Consider the following 14155-nt stretch of genomic DNA (forward strand, 5'->3'; position numbering starts at 1 on the left):
TTTAGTGTCCGCTCCATAGTTTTTTAACCGCTTAAATTTAAAAAAATAACTTAGCACAATTGATCACCATTATAAGACCATGTGCAGAGCCCAATAATTGGGTTGCTACCCCCAAGGTCAAGTTCTCACTTAAAGGCCTAATGTAAAAAGTCAACATTTCGTGTCTGCTCCATAACTTTTAAACTGCTTAAATTGAATAACTTAGCACAAGTGATCACCTGATTATTAGACGATTTGGAGAGGGCAATAATTGGGTTGTTACCCCAAGGTCAAGGTCACATTTAAAGGTAAAGTGTTAAAAGTCTGCATTTCGTGTCTGCTCCATTACATTAAAACCGCTGCAATGTTTTTAAGATAACATGGCACAAATGATCACCATTATGACACCATTGGCAGAGCACACTAATCAAGTCACAATCCTGAAGGTCAGGGTCGCACTCGAAGCTATGTGCTTATGATATGCATGGCACAACATTATGGTTATGGTTGGTAAAAGGTCAAGAAGTACACATTCATGTTCACTGCGGAAGGGGATATAGCTGTCCTTTAGGCTGCCTTGTATAAATCATGTCTTTGGGTCAAAAAATGGCCTGGTCCTTTTGGTCAGTTAGTTTTAATAGGCTTACATAGGAAAATATATTAGGTCTTCATTTATAGAACTGCTATGCCTACAGCTTAGATATTTGGCATGTAGCATTGTCAAGTGGACCTCTTCAAAAGTTATATAAAATCATGCCCCTGATATCAAAATTGTCTGCACCAAGAGGGTAACTTTATTCACTTGTAAAGTGATGTATCTTATTTAGAGACTTTTCAGAAACTACAATGCCTAGAACTAAGATATTTAGCTTGTACCATTACCTTGTGGTCTTTTTCTAAATTAATATATGCCCCTTGGGTCAAAATTTAGCCAAACACTTGGGATCACTTATTTTACATAGACTGGTATAGTTATAATCTTCTCTGAAATAGAAATGGCAGGAGCTTAGATAATGCTACATGTAACATCACCTAGTGGTCCTCTACAAGTTCAAAAATTAGATATTTATCATTCCCTGGGGTAAAAAATGGCCTGCTCTGGGGGTAAATTATTATATAAAGACTTGTATAGTAAAAATGTCAAAAATATTCTTTTTGAAATTATAAAGCCTAGAGCTTAGATATTTGGTTTGTAGCATTGCCAATACACACACACACACACACACACACACACACGCACACGCACACGCACACGCACACACACACACATATATATATATCTACAAAAGTCATTGTTATTGAAATTTTGCATTGATGTATAGTGGCACCTACAAAACATTAGATATCTGTAAAATATTCCTCATGCTCTTGTTATCCTTTTTACCCCCCGCCGAATGGCGGTTGGAGATATAGAAATAGTCTTCGTCCGTCCGACCTTCGTCCGTCCGTCCTTCCGTTCGACATTTTTGTCAGGAGCATATCTCAAAAAGTGTTTGAGGTATCAACTTGAAACTTCATAGGCTGATAGATCTCATTGAGGAGGAGTGCAGTGCACAAGAATGATAAATCTACCCTGCTTAATTTATGAGTTATTGCCCTTCGTTATTTTTCAAACTTCATATTTTGTCCAGAGCATAACTCAAAAAGCCTTGGAGATATCAATATGAAACTTCATAGGTGGATAGATCTCACTCAGGAGGTGTGCAATGCACAAGAATAAAAACTCTGCTTTTCATAATTTGTTATTTTTCATACTTAATATTTTCACATGAGTGGAGCATAAGTCAAAAAGTCTTTGAGATGTCAACATGAAACTTCATAAGGGGATAGATCTTATTGAGGAGAAATGCTGTGTGCAAAAACGATAACTCTTTCCTTTATAATTTTTGAGTTATTGCCCTTTGTTATTTTTCATACTTTTTGTCCGGAGCTTATATCAAAAAGTATTTGAGGTATCAACTTGAAACTTCATAGGTGGATAGATCATATTGAGGAGGAGTGCAGTGCACAACAATGATAACTCTACCCTGCATAATTTTCTCAGTTATTGCCCATTGTTATTTTTCAAACTTATTTTTTGTCCAAAGCATAACTCAAAAAGCCTCTGAGATATCAATATGAAACTTCATAGGTTGATAGATCTTACTCAGGAGGTGTGCAATGCACAAGAATGATAAGTCTACCCTTCATAATTTTTAAGTAATTGCCCTTTGTTATTTTTCATACTTAATTTTTCACCTGACTGGGCTGAGTGGAGCATAACTCAAAAAGTCTTTGAGATGTCAACATGAAACTTAATAGGTGGATAGATCTTATTGGGGAGGAAGCTGGTGAAAGAATGAAAATTTTCCTTGATATTTTTTGAGTTTTTGGGTTTTGTTATTTTTCAATTTTTGTCCGGAGCTATCTAAAAAAAGTGAAAGGAGGTATCAATTTGAAATTTCATGGCGGATGATTCATTGGGGAGGAGTGCAGCACGCAAGAATGATAATACCCTGCGTTTTTTTTCATTTTTTTCCCCTTCCCTTTATTGTCAGCCAATTATTCCTGTTTCAATATTTTATCACTCACCCATTAGTTTTCATTACCAAAAACCTAAAAAAATTTTAATTACTCTCTCTCTTTTTTTTCCAATGGCAAACCCCATTGGGGGGGTCCTCTGGCTCGTTTTTTAAAACTGGGATTTAAAAATATGAAAAATCTTCTTTCGGAAGCTTCTCCTTAAAATTTGGGAAAATGACATGAGTTGGTACCAATATGGAGTTGGAATATGGCATAAGTCGGTACCATATGGCGTAAGTCGGTACCAATGTGGAATCTCAAGCACTAATGCTTGGCAGATATATCAGATTTTTTTTTATCTCATTTAAGCATTGAATTAAAATCATAGTATTATATCATATATTTTCAGGAAATGAAAACATCAAGAATTTTGCACCCATTTATTCTTCCATTGCTAGCTATTGTTGACCTACCATCACAAGATTGGTAAGATTGGTAGATATACACGGTAAAAGAAAGAGTGTAACACCAAGTACAACAAGATTTATGTTAAGATCGTTTTTACAAAATGACCAACACATGGTCTTTATCTGGCCTTTAGATCTGCTCTTGACTGAATATGTTATTGTTCCTTTTTGTTGTAGAAAGTAGATGAAAGTTACAAGTGATACCAATTATTTTTATTGTATTAGTTTATCTTTTGTAATACTCCCACCAACAAAGTTTTGGGTGCTATATAGAAGTCAGTTTGGAGGTTGTTCCGTCTGTAAGTCTGTCAGTCTGTCAGTCCACTTCATGGTTTCTTGACAGTAACAAGAGTTAGGAATGAGATATTGTAATCAAAACTGAGTATATAGCAAACTTACATGAAGACCCAGCTTGTCCGTCCGGCTGTCGATTTTTCCTTGTCCGCCCAATAACTTAAGATTCCTTTGACCCACAGTCTTCAAATTTAGTATTTAGATTGGTCTTGATAAACAGATGATGCCTTTTGATTTTGAGGTCACCCGGTCAAAGGTCAAGGTCACAGTGGCCTTGGCTATAAAAAGCTTGTCCGCCCAAAAACTTCAGTATCCTTTGACCAACAGTCTCCATATTTGGCATGAAGGAAAGTCATGACTATGAGATGACCCCATTTAGATTTTAAAGTCACTGGGTCAAAGGTCAAGGTCACAGGGGCCTTGACACAAAAAATTGTCTGCCCAAGAACTTAAGATTCCTTTGACCCACAGTCTTCATATTTGATATTTTGCTTGGTCAGGATTAGTAGAAGACCCCATCAATTTTGAGGTGACCAGGTCAGAGGTCAGAGGTCAAGGTCACAGGGCCTTGACTTCAAAAAGCTTGTCCGCCCAGTAACTTAAGCATCCTTTGACCCACAGTCTTCATATTTGGGATGAAGGTTAGTCTTGACGCCTATTGTTTTTCATGGCCCTTGGTTAAAGGTCAAGGTCACAGGAACCTTGACTAAAAAAAAACTTGTCCGCACAATAACTTCCTTTCCTTTGACTCACAGTCTTTATATTTGGCATAGAGATAAGCCATGATTAGTAGATGACCCCTATCGATTTTGAGGTCACTGGGTCCAAGATCAAGGTGACAGGGACCTTGACTAAAAAAGCATGTCCGCCCAATATCTTAAGATTCCTTTCACCCAGTATTCATATTTGGCATGGAGGTTAGTCATGATTAGGAGATGACGCCTATTAATTTTGAGGTCATTGGGTCAAAGGACAAGGTTAGATGGGCCTTGACTGAAAATAAGATTTTCCGACCAGTTACTTAAGATTCCTTTGACCCACTGACTTCATATTTGGCATGAAGGTTAGTCATGATTATTAGATGACCCCTATTGATTTTTAGATCAAAGGTCAAGGTCAGAAGTGCCTTGACTAAAAAATTTGTCGCCCAAAAACTCAAGAATCCATTGACCCACAGTCTTTATATATTTGGACGGAGGTTGATCATGATAATAAGGTGACCCCAATTGATTTTTAGGTGACTGTATCAAAGGTCAAGGTCACAGAGATTGTAACTATAATAAGCTTGTCTGCTCAAATGCTTAAGAATGCCTGTCTGCAGTGTATTGATTTTGACATTTTCACATTTGAAGCATGTAGAATACATAACTTAGCAATGCACTGGCTTAGTAACCTCAGATTTGGCATGGAGGTTGTCCTTGAGCTCTAAATGGCCACTATTGATTCTGACAAAGTGGTATGCGGGGATTATCACGCCATGACAATGGCATTTCTATTTAAAGTAAAAAAATGGTTTCCAGACATTAACAAGAGACAGGAAAAATGAGATAATGTTATTTGGTAAATAGTAAGCTTATGAAAGGGTTCCCACGGTCAAGGAAAAATCAGGGAAAAATGATTTTTTTTCAAGGTCAGGGAAAAGTCAGGGAAATTGATGAAATTTTGAAATTGATCAGGGAAATATGAAAAATAAGCAATTGTCAGGGAAAAGTCAGGGAATTTTGTGAGAGAAGAATGTTGATCAAACTGTTGGAAGTAAAATCAGTCAAGGATAAGGCAGTTACTTCGATTTTTTTTTGGGTATCTTTATATTTATTTACCATTATTGGCATCTTTTTTATTCTTGTAAATATCTTACTCTAAAAATATGCTTATGTCTGTAAATTTTCGAAATCTTTTGTCATTTAAAGTTCTTTAACTTTATAGTGGAGTTACAAAATCTTCTAAATAACAGGTAGTCCAAAATTAGCCAAACTTGGCAGGATTGCTCTTTTGATAAAGGGTTTCCAAATTTGTTCAAAGAATTTGATTTGATTCTATTCAAGAATCTGGTTGTCATTGCAACGAAAAGAAATTATAAGAAAAAAAAAAGAATTAAAAACATCTACTTTTAAAGACCCACAAGGCTTAGAGCTTAGATATTTTGCAAAAGGCATCGTCTATTGGACCTCTAAAAAGATTGTTCAAATTATAGACCAGGGGTGAAAATTGGCTCCCCCCAGGGGATCATTGATTTTCATTATGTACATATAGTAAAAAATTTAAAAAATCTTCTTGTCTGAAGGGAAACAACTCGTATTGGAATGTCTTTTATAACATTTGTACAAGTTATGCAATTTAAAAAAAAAAACTGATTCACAAACTGGAAGGTTTAAAGGTCATAACCTTTAGCAGGAGAAATGTTTGCTTATAATAGATATTTATGAAATGATTAGAAGTCATGAACTCTAGCAAGAGAGATCTGAGCTTTGCAAGAATATTTATGAAACAATTTGAGCACATAATAAGGACATTATGATTTTCACTATGTATATGATGATGATTTAAATTTTAACTATTAAAGAAATAGGTAATGCTTAATTGAAAAGAACGCATTAAGAGATATAAATGTAACTGTTTTTCAAAGTTTATAAGAGCAATGTAACACAGTAAATACCTATCAATTATTCTATTTTATATTGCCTTTGTATTTTAACATTAGACACATCTGCATATTTTCTTACATATGTCATGCTCAGACCTGGGGTAATCATTAGTTGTAATAATTGATTTTTTAATCGATTACACGATTACACTGTAATCATCATGTAATTGATTACCTTGCCAAAATTGATTAATTTAATTGTAATTAATCAATTACAGCTAAAATTCAGTCAGTAATTATGATTACAATTTGATTGACATTGATTACTTTCAGATTTAACAGGAAACTATTTTAATTCAAAGGATGCCTTTATTTTACATGAAAGAGTTTAACTTTTGTTTTACATTTATATAGTAAAAGCCTTTAATAAAGACCATCATCTGGGCTGGACCAAAGTGGTCATAATTGTGAATGTTCTTATCATTGCTTACATACTTTACGACCATGGTCTGTTTTAGTCATTTTGTATGAAAAAAACAAACCAGCATGTATCTTAAGCTACAAATACAATATCAAAGACACTATGAAAGTATGCTTTGATATCGGATGAGAGGAAAACATACTTCTGAAAAATTTATCATAAAATTCTCTTTGGTCAGATTTCAATATCAATTATTATATGATGAACATAAATCACCTATCAAATAAAAGTTAATTCCGAATAAAGGAAAACTTTGTTAACATTCTAGAGGCTACTGTTTCAGTCCAAATATCCTGGAAATTTACCTGAAAGGTTGTTGAGATTATTCCTAGCACAAAGTTCAAATTCGTTCATCTGGGGTGAAAAATTAGGCCACACAGCCCAAATATGACAAAACCTTGTTAACATTTGCATTTTTCAGATGCAGTTATGAATATTATGATATCAGTTGAAGATTAAGACATTGTATCTGTTTTTCATCTTTAGTTAACAATGATAATAACTGTTTATGGGGACATTTTGTCCTTTTTACACATTTCAAGTTTTAATCTTTAAATCATTTGTTAATATTATGATAAATATACATGAACTTTAATATTTCAGGGAAAGAGAGTTTTGGTTTGTCTCTCCACTTTGTGAAAACGGTGATCTTTATGAAGTCCTCAGACATGACAGGATGCAACAGATCCCGAAACTGAATGGGCAGAAAAGAGTGAAAATTCTGCTCCAAGTTGCTTTAGCTATCAAGTACATCCACACTGAAGTGCCTGATGTCAGGTAACGAGTAATCCCTTTTTTTTGAGGCCCCAACTGGGTAACCCCATTTATTCATCCCGTAATAGGTATGAGAGGGTCGGGGTCATCCCCCACATACCTTACATTATCTATACATGTATATCACATTGTAATATTTACAAACAAAATATCATAATATACCTTAAATTTTATCATATTAACATTATAATTAAAGCATACAAATTGTCTATTTTACACATGTATGTAAGTTATTTAAAAACCGAAAACAAAAGAGAACCTAACATAAATATAGAATGTCAGTGTAATTTATTCGATTAACAATCTTACAATTTGCTATCTTTTAATTTCAGTGTCGGTCAAATAGTCCAGGCTAATTTAAGGCTATTTTTAAAGCCATAACATGTGGGTAACATTTTTTTCTCTAAGACAAATATATGTATTTTTTCAATTCTAAAAACAATATATCATATTCGAAGTCCTTATCTTCAGAACCTAAAATAAAAGATTTACAGTTGAAAATATTGTCAAAATTATGTATGTTACTTTGTAAATATTGAAATAGAGACTGAATTTTTTGACATTCCCAACATAAATGTATAAGTGTTTCTTCTTGACAGTTGCAGAAAGTACACATTTTATTATCGACAATTTTCATTTTAAACAGCATTGAGTTTGTTGCTAAAGTTTTGTGAATTATTCTAGTCTGAAACCACTGAATGTATGAATCTTTGGTACATTTAAATACATAACTATATATCAATGGCCAGTTTATTTCATTATCTATAAAGTATGTGTTCCATTTTTCCTTACTTGTTGGTACATCTGTATTTTTGACAAAAGTTTCATACAGGTATTTCTTATTGCTATTTGTAATAATAATAGGTTTGATAAAACAGCTTACAATAGGATATTGAACATTTAGCAAATCAGTATTAATGGTAATATTTAGCTTTAGCATGTAAGATGTTATAGCCCGTTTTAAACCATGATATTCTAAAAAATTTACTTGTTTGCCTATACACTGTTCTAAAAGATTTAACTCAATAAAATCACCTTGACCATTAAGAATATCTTTCACAAATCTTATTCCTTTATCATAAAAAGATTTAATTTAGATATATCTATGTCCTATTGAAAAGCAATGGTTATAAAACTGTGGCATATGTAATATTTGTTCGAAGTTATCTATACAAAGTTTATCAACAAAGGTCATGTAAGCTTTTAAAACATCAATCCAGAAAGCATTCTTAATCTTATAATTAATTAATATACAGTACATTTTTCCAAAATTAAAAACTTTATCAATATTAAACAATGAGTTAACAAACTTATAACATTTACTATCACATATCTTTTAAGCCATTTTATTTTCAAAGAATGAACATAACTACTAATATCTACCATGTTAAGACCACCTTCTTTGTATGTTTAAATGATTACAGATTGTTTAATTTTTGCCTTACCTTCCCAAATGAAATGATAAAATAAATCATTAAGTGTTTTCAAAAAAACATTATTAGGTGTATGTAGGCCTGTAAAACAATGAGTAAACAAAGGAAGCAATTTTGACTTAACAACAGTGATTTTTCCTAGTGGAGTTAATACCTTTTTTTCCAATGACTAATACTATTTTTTACTTTCTGAAGCTTTTCATCAAAATTTAGATCAATCATTTTTTCTAAATTAACATCAAAAGTTAATCCTAATAGTTTAAACTGCGTGTCACCCCATGTTAGTTTCCACCTTGTCTTAATTGATCTAGTACTATATTTAAGAGAGCCTATCCAAATAACCTTAGTTTTGTCAAAATTTATCTTTAAACCCGAAAGTTCTGTTAATTTATTTGACAAATTTAAAGCAGTATTAAGTGATTTTTCTGAACCATCCAAAAGTAGTGATATATCGTCCGCAAACTGAGATATTTTATATTCCTCGCCATCTATCTTTATACCTTTAACATCTTTACATTGTCTTTTTTTAACTGCTAAAATTTCTGCACACAGAATAAAGATATAAGGAGAAATTGGATCACCTTGTCTACAACCTCGTTTAATTAAAAAAAATGGATAAAAAAACATTCAATATTACACAAGTTTCAGTTTTATATAAAAACAGAGAAATCCATTTCCTAAACATTGGACCAAAATGAAATAATGAAAGACATTTCTCTATAAATGTAAAAGATAAAGTATCAAAAGCTTTTTCAAAATCAATCTGGTATATTATTATCTTCAGTGTATTTCATTATATCATACAATAATCTAGTATTTTCACCAATGTACCTATTTTTAATGAAACCAGTTTGATCTTTTGACACTAAAATATCTAAAACACTTTTAAGTCTGTTTGCTATACTACCTGAGGCTAATTTATATACTACATTTAGTAAAGTAATCGGTCTCCAGTTTTTTAAAATTTTTTAGGTTTATTTTGTTTTGGAATGCATGTAATTGTTCCTAATTTTTGATTTCTAGAAAATGAATTAACCTTATATGCATAATTAATAGCTTTCACTACAAAATGTCCAATTCTATTCCAAAAAGTTTTGAAGAAGTTTACTGTAAATCCATCACACCCAGGGCTTTTATCATTTTTCATATTTTTTTATGTAAAGGAGACTTCATCATATGAAAGGAGACCTTCAAGCCTGAGTGATTCACTATCAGACAACATATTAATATCACAATCCCTAAATTCTCTTTCAATATTACAATCATTCAAAGTTACATTTTTGTAACAAGTTTTCATAATAAGCACTAGTTTCTTTAAGTATATCCTTTTGATCATAAATAAAAGTTCCATCATCAAGTTCCAGAAAAGGTATTGTCTTAGCTGAACAATGTGATTTCTCTAAATTTAAAAAGTAATTAGAAGGTTTTTCTCCGGATTCAATCCATTGTGACCTTGACCTAATCATAGCACCCTTTATTTTATTGTTTCTTAATTCAGTCAGTTCGTTTTGTTACTGTAGAAGTTTGTCTTTATTATCATTTGTCAAGTTTTGTTCTAGAAAAATAATTTCTTCAAATAATTTTTTTTCATATGTATTTCTTGCATTAGCTTTAAAAGAGCTATAAGAAATGGATTTACCTCTAATTTCCATTAAAAGTGTCTCTAAAAAAAGTTCATCATTAATAACAAAGTCTATATCTTTATTGTTTATATTCAAAACATAATCTATATTGTATAGAGGTAAACACTATTGCAATTTTATTTCATCTATTTTCTTTTTAATGATATCAAGGAATTCAATGTCATGTAAAAGAGAATTATTAAATTTCTATAAACCTTTTCCATGATTAACAGGAACAAAACAAAAATCCAAATATATCATTGAATGATCAGATCTATAACTAAAATCAATATCACATTTACGTACAAACTGATATAAATTTTTTTGTTATAAGAAAAAAATCTAATCTACCTTGCTGTATTGGATTGGTGCGTCTCCATGTATATTTTTATATCCCTAATTATAGTTTAATGTCCGATAAGTCCCCGTGTTTTTTCAAGTCCTTGGGGGTGGGGGAGGTGGGGTCCGATCATGACCATAATTTGGCAGAAAGTATTATAGTAGGTCAATATACATATATCTGACGTAATATTACCGAAAAAAACCCAAGTTCTTTGGTTAATTGGGATATACCTATGGGGGCCCCCCGTTGCCCCCACAAAAGTAAAAATTTTTTTAAGGAACTTGAAATTTACCAAATTTTCCTTCCTTCCAGGGAAGTATTTTATCCTGCACAAAGTCTCGAAATTTGAACACATCTCCACTAAAATTTTGGTTTATGTTTTGAAAAGCCTGCTTGGGGCACACCCACTCTTGGTCCCAAGAAATTTTGGACTCGAAATTCTTCCTTATTTGGAAATGACAGCCATTTTTTTGGCTGAATTCAAAAATAGTTTTTGTCCCATAAGTCCCCCTTCATTTTTTTGCCTTTTTTGACGATAAATAAAAGTCTTTAACATTTTCCAAGCGAGTAAAATATATGTTATAGGGAATCTAAATACCTATAAAATGAGGGTTATTTATGGCAATGTGTCCATTGGTTCAGCCACAACAAGCCAAAAACCTAAAAAAGACGAAATTTTGGCATATATTCATATCATTTTTTTTAAAGAAAACATGCATTGATTATTTAAAAAATGCTTTGGATGTGTAGTTTTTTACCTAATCTTGCGATTCCTGGGTCCTCCCAGGCTCTCAGCTCGAGTTTAAGGGTAGTTTTCAGTCGAACTTCTGACCCACCCAATAAATTCGTAATTTTCTATCAGCGGTGCTGGACACCCTTACATAAAATTGGTTTGTGACTTTAAACATTGATTTAAAATAATCAATTTATGTTTTCCTTGTTCTTTGAATATATATAAACAGAAATACATTTCATTTACAATATTATTTTCGTCCGTCCGTCCGTACGGGATCGACAATCTTTATATATATCCCGAGAACGTTGAAAATAGCCTTAAAATGACACAAAAATGACCGTTAAAATTACTAATTATCGTTTTCTTTTTCTAATTAAACATTCTTTGTATAGTATACCATCTCCTGAAGGGGAATATGTAAAAATATTGTATACATGTGTGTCTGTCTGTGCGTAATTTAGGCTTAAACCTGTTGAAACGTACCCTAATCCTACCCTTATCGCAACATTTTTTTGTTTTTTTTCATGAACTTTAAATGTCTCTAAAAATTTTTTGAGATAATATATTTACTTGAAATTTCTTTTAATATAACATTTAGATAATAGTCTAAAGGAATAGCGAAGACCATTTCGTCGGGAAAGATGTATGAAATATAGCAGTTTTGTCTTACATTACCTTCGATATACACTTAATAAATGCTTATAAGTTAAATTATAAGCTTTATAAATAAAGAATTAAACCTTCTTAGTACTAAGTTTTGTTATGCCATACAGTTTTTGAAAAAAATATTACTCGTCTGTATGTCTGTCTGTGCGTAATTCACGTCATACCCCATATTTTTCTAATTTTCTTGCCTAAATTTTCCTGTTTTAAATACCTATATTAAATCACTTTAAAAATTAATAAGAACAATATATCGACATGATTCTTTTTTTGTTGTAAACTCCTTTAATATGCCTAAAGAATAATAAAAAAAATAATAAAGATATCTTAATAAATAATGTCATAATTTGTCGATAAATATATATGTAAAATCGCGCCAAAATTCAGTTGACGTGCTTTTTCCGCGCTTTTTTATCAAAAGTGTATATACTTATACACACTTACACTGACGGACAGAGAGACATATATTTAAATGTATTACTCTATCGTAAAGTACACATATAGCCCTACAATATGGTGTATTATTAATAAAAAAATGTTAATTATTTATGTCATAATTCATAATGGAAAATGATGAAAAAGGCCGATTTTCGAATTCGCGCGCGATTTTGTCTTAAGTATATATACTTATACATACTAACACGGACGGACAGACAGACATATATTTAATTGCATTACTTTATCGTAAAGTACACTACTTTATCGTAAAGTACACATATAGCCCTACAATATGGTGTATTATTATTAAAAATATATTAATTATTAATGTCATAATTCATAATTGAAAATGATGAAAAAGGCCGATTTTCGAATTCGCGCGCGATTTTGTCTAAAGTATATATACTTATACATACTAACACGGACGGACAGACAGACATATATTTAATTGCATTACTTTATCGTAAAGTACACTACTTTATCATTAAGTACACATATAGCCCTACTATATGGTGTATTATTATTAAAAAATATTAATTATTAATGTCATAATTCATATTTGAAAATGATGAAAAATGCCGATTTTCTTCACAGCACGCGATTTTGTCAAAAGTATATATACTTGTAGACACTAACACGGACGGACAAACAGACATATAATCAAATGCATTACTTTATCGTAAAGTTCACATATAGCCCTACAATATGGTGCATTATTATTAAAAAATATTAATTATTAATGTCAAAATTCATAGTTGAAAATGATAAAAAATGCCGATTTTCTTAGCGCGCGAGAACATGTCAAAGGTATATATACTTTTAGACACTAACCTGGACGGACAAACAAAGATATATTTAATATCCTTTTTTTATCTTAAAGTATACATATAGCCCTACAATATGCTGTATTATTTATAAAAATATATTATTTATTGAGGTCATAATTTATAGATGAAAATGTTGAAAAACGCCGATTTTGTCAAATTATATATAATGGTATACACTAACACAGACGGACAGACAGACATATAATTTAATGCATTATTTTGTGTTAAAGTACACATTTATCCCTATAATATGATGTGTTATTTATAAAAATATATTAAATATTAAGAGCATAATTCATACTTGAAAATGATTAAAAAATCAATCAAATATCACCTAAATTGTGAAAAAATATAAGTTCGAACCTTTACTATTCACCTTATATGACTTGCCTAGACCCCTATAAACCACATATATACCTGTAAGGGGTCCCAATCTTTAGCAGACATCCAGACCTTTACAACCATGTATGCTCACGATATTTTCTTAGCCTGTTGGGCTCGAACTGGGCCGTGAATCCAATAAATACACGAAAAATCGAGATAAGTTCGAACACCGAATACTCACCTTTTATGACATGTTTAGACCCTTATGAACCAAACACATACCTATAAGTGATCTCATTCTTTAGCAGACAACCATACCTACACAACCATGTATGCTAGCGATATTAACTTAGCCTGTGGGACTCGAAACGGGCCCTGAATCTAATAAATATACTAAAAATAGTGATAAATTGTAAGTTCGAACACTGACTACTCACCTTGTATGACTTGCCTAGACCCCTATGAGCCACACATATACCTATAATTGGTCTCAATCTTTAGCAGACACCCATACCTACACAACTATGTATGCTAACGATATAAACTTAGCCTGTGGGGCTCGTACCGGGCCGTGAATCCAATAAATACACGAAAATAGTGATAAATTTTCAGTTCGAACACCAAATACTCACCTTGCATGACTTGCCTAGACCCCTATGAACCACACATATACCTATAAGTGGTCTCA

At 31.9% G+C, this 14155-nt stretch overlaps 1 protein-coding gene across 1 annotated transcript in view; it reads left to right on the plus strand.

Moving 5' to 3' along the window:
- The first annotated feature begins 2720 nt into the window (after positions 1 to 2720).
- Positions 2721 to 14155, plus strand: part of LOC132744357 (uncharacterized) — a 48921-nt gene continuing 37486 nt past the window's right edge. The window contains exons 1-3 of the mRNA XM_060733045.1: positions 2721 to 2774; positions 2891 to 2967; positions 6911 to 7084. Of these exons, the coding sequence (XP_060589028.1) occupies positions 2721 to 2774; positions 2891 to 2967; positions 6911 to 7084 (305 nt within the window). The remainder of the gene's footprint in view (positions 2775 to 2890; positions 2968 to 6910; positions 7085 to 14155) is intronic.

This window comes from Ruditapes philippinarum, unplaced genomic scaffold (genome assembly GCF_026571515.1).
Source record: "Ruditapes philippinarum isolate M1 unplaced genomic scaffold, ASM2657151v2 ctg3768_1_1_1_1, whole genome shotgun sequence".
Taxonomy (NCBI): Eukaryota; Metazoa; Mollusca; class Bivalvia; order Venerida; family Veneridae; genus Ruditapes; species Ruditapes philippinarum.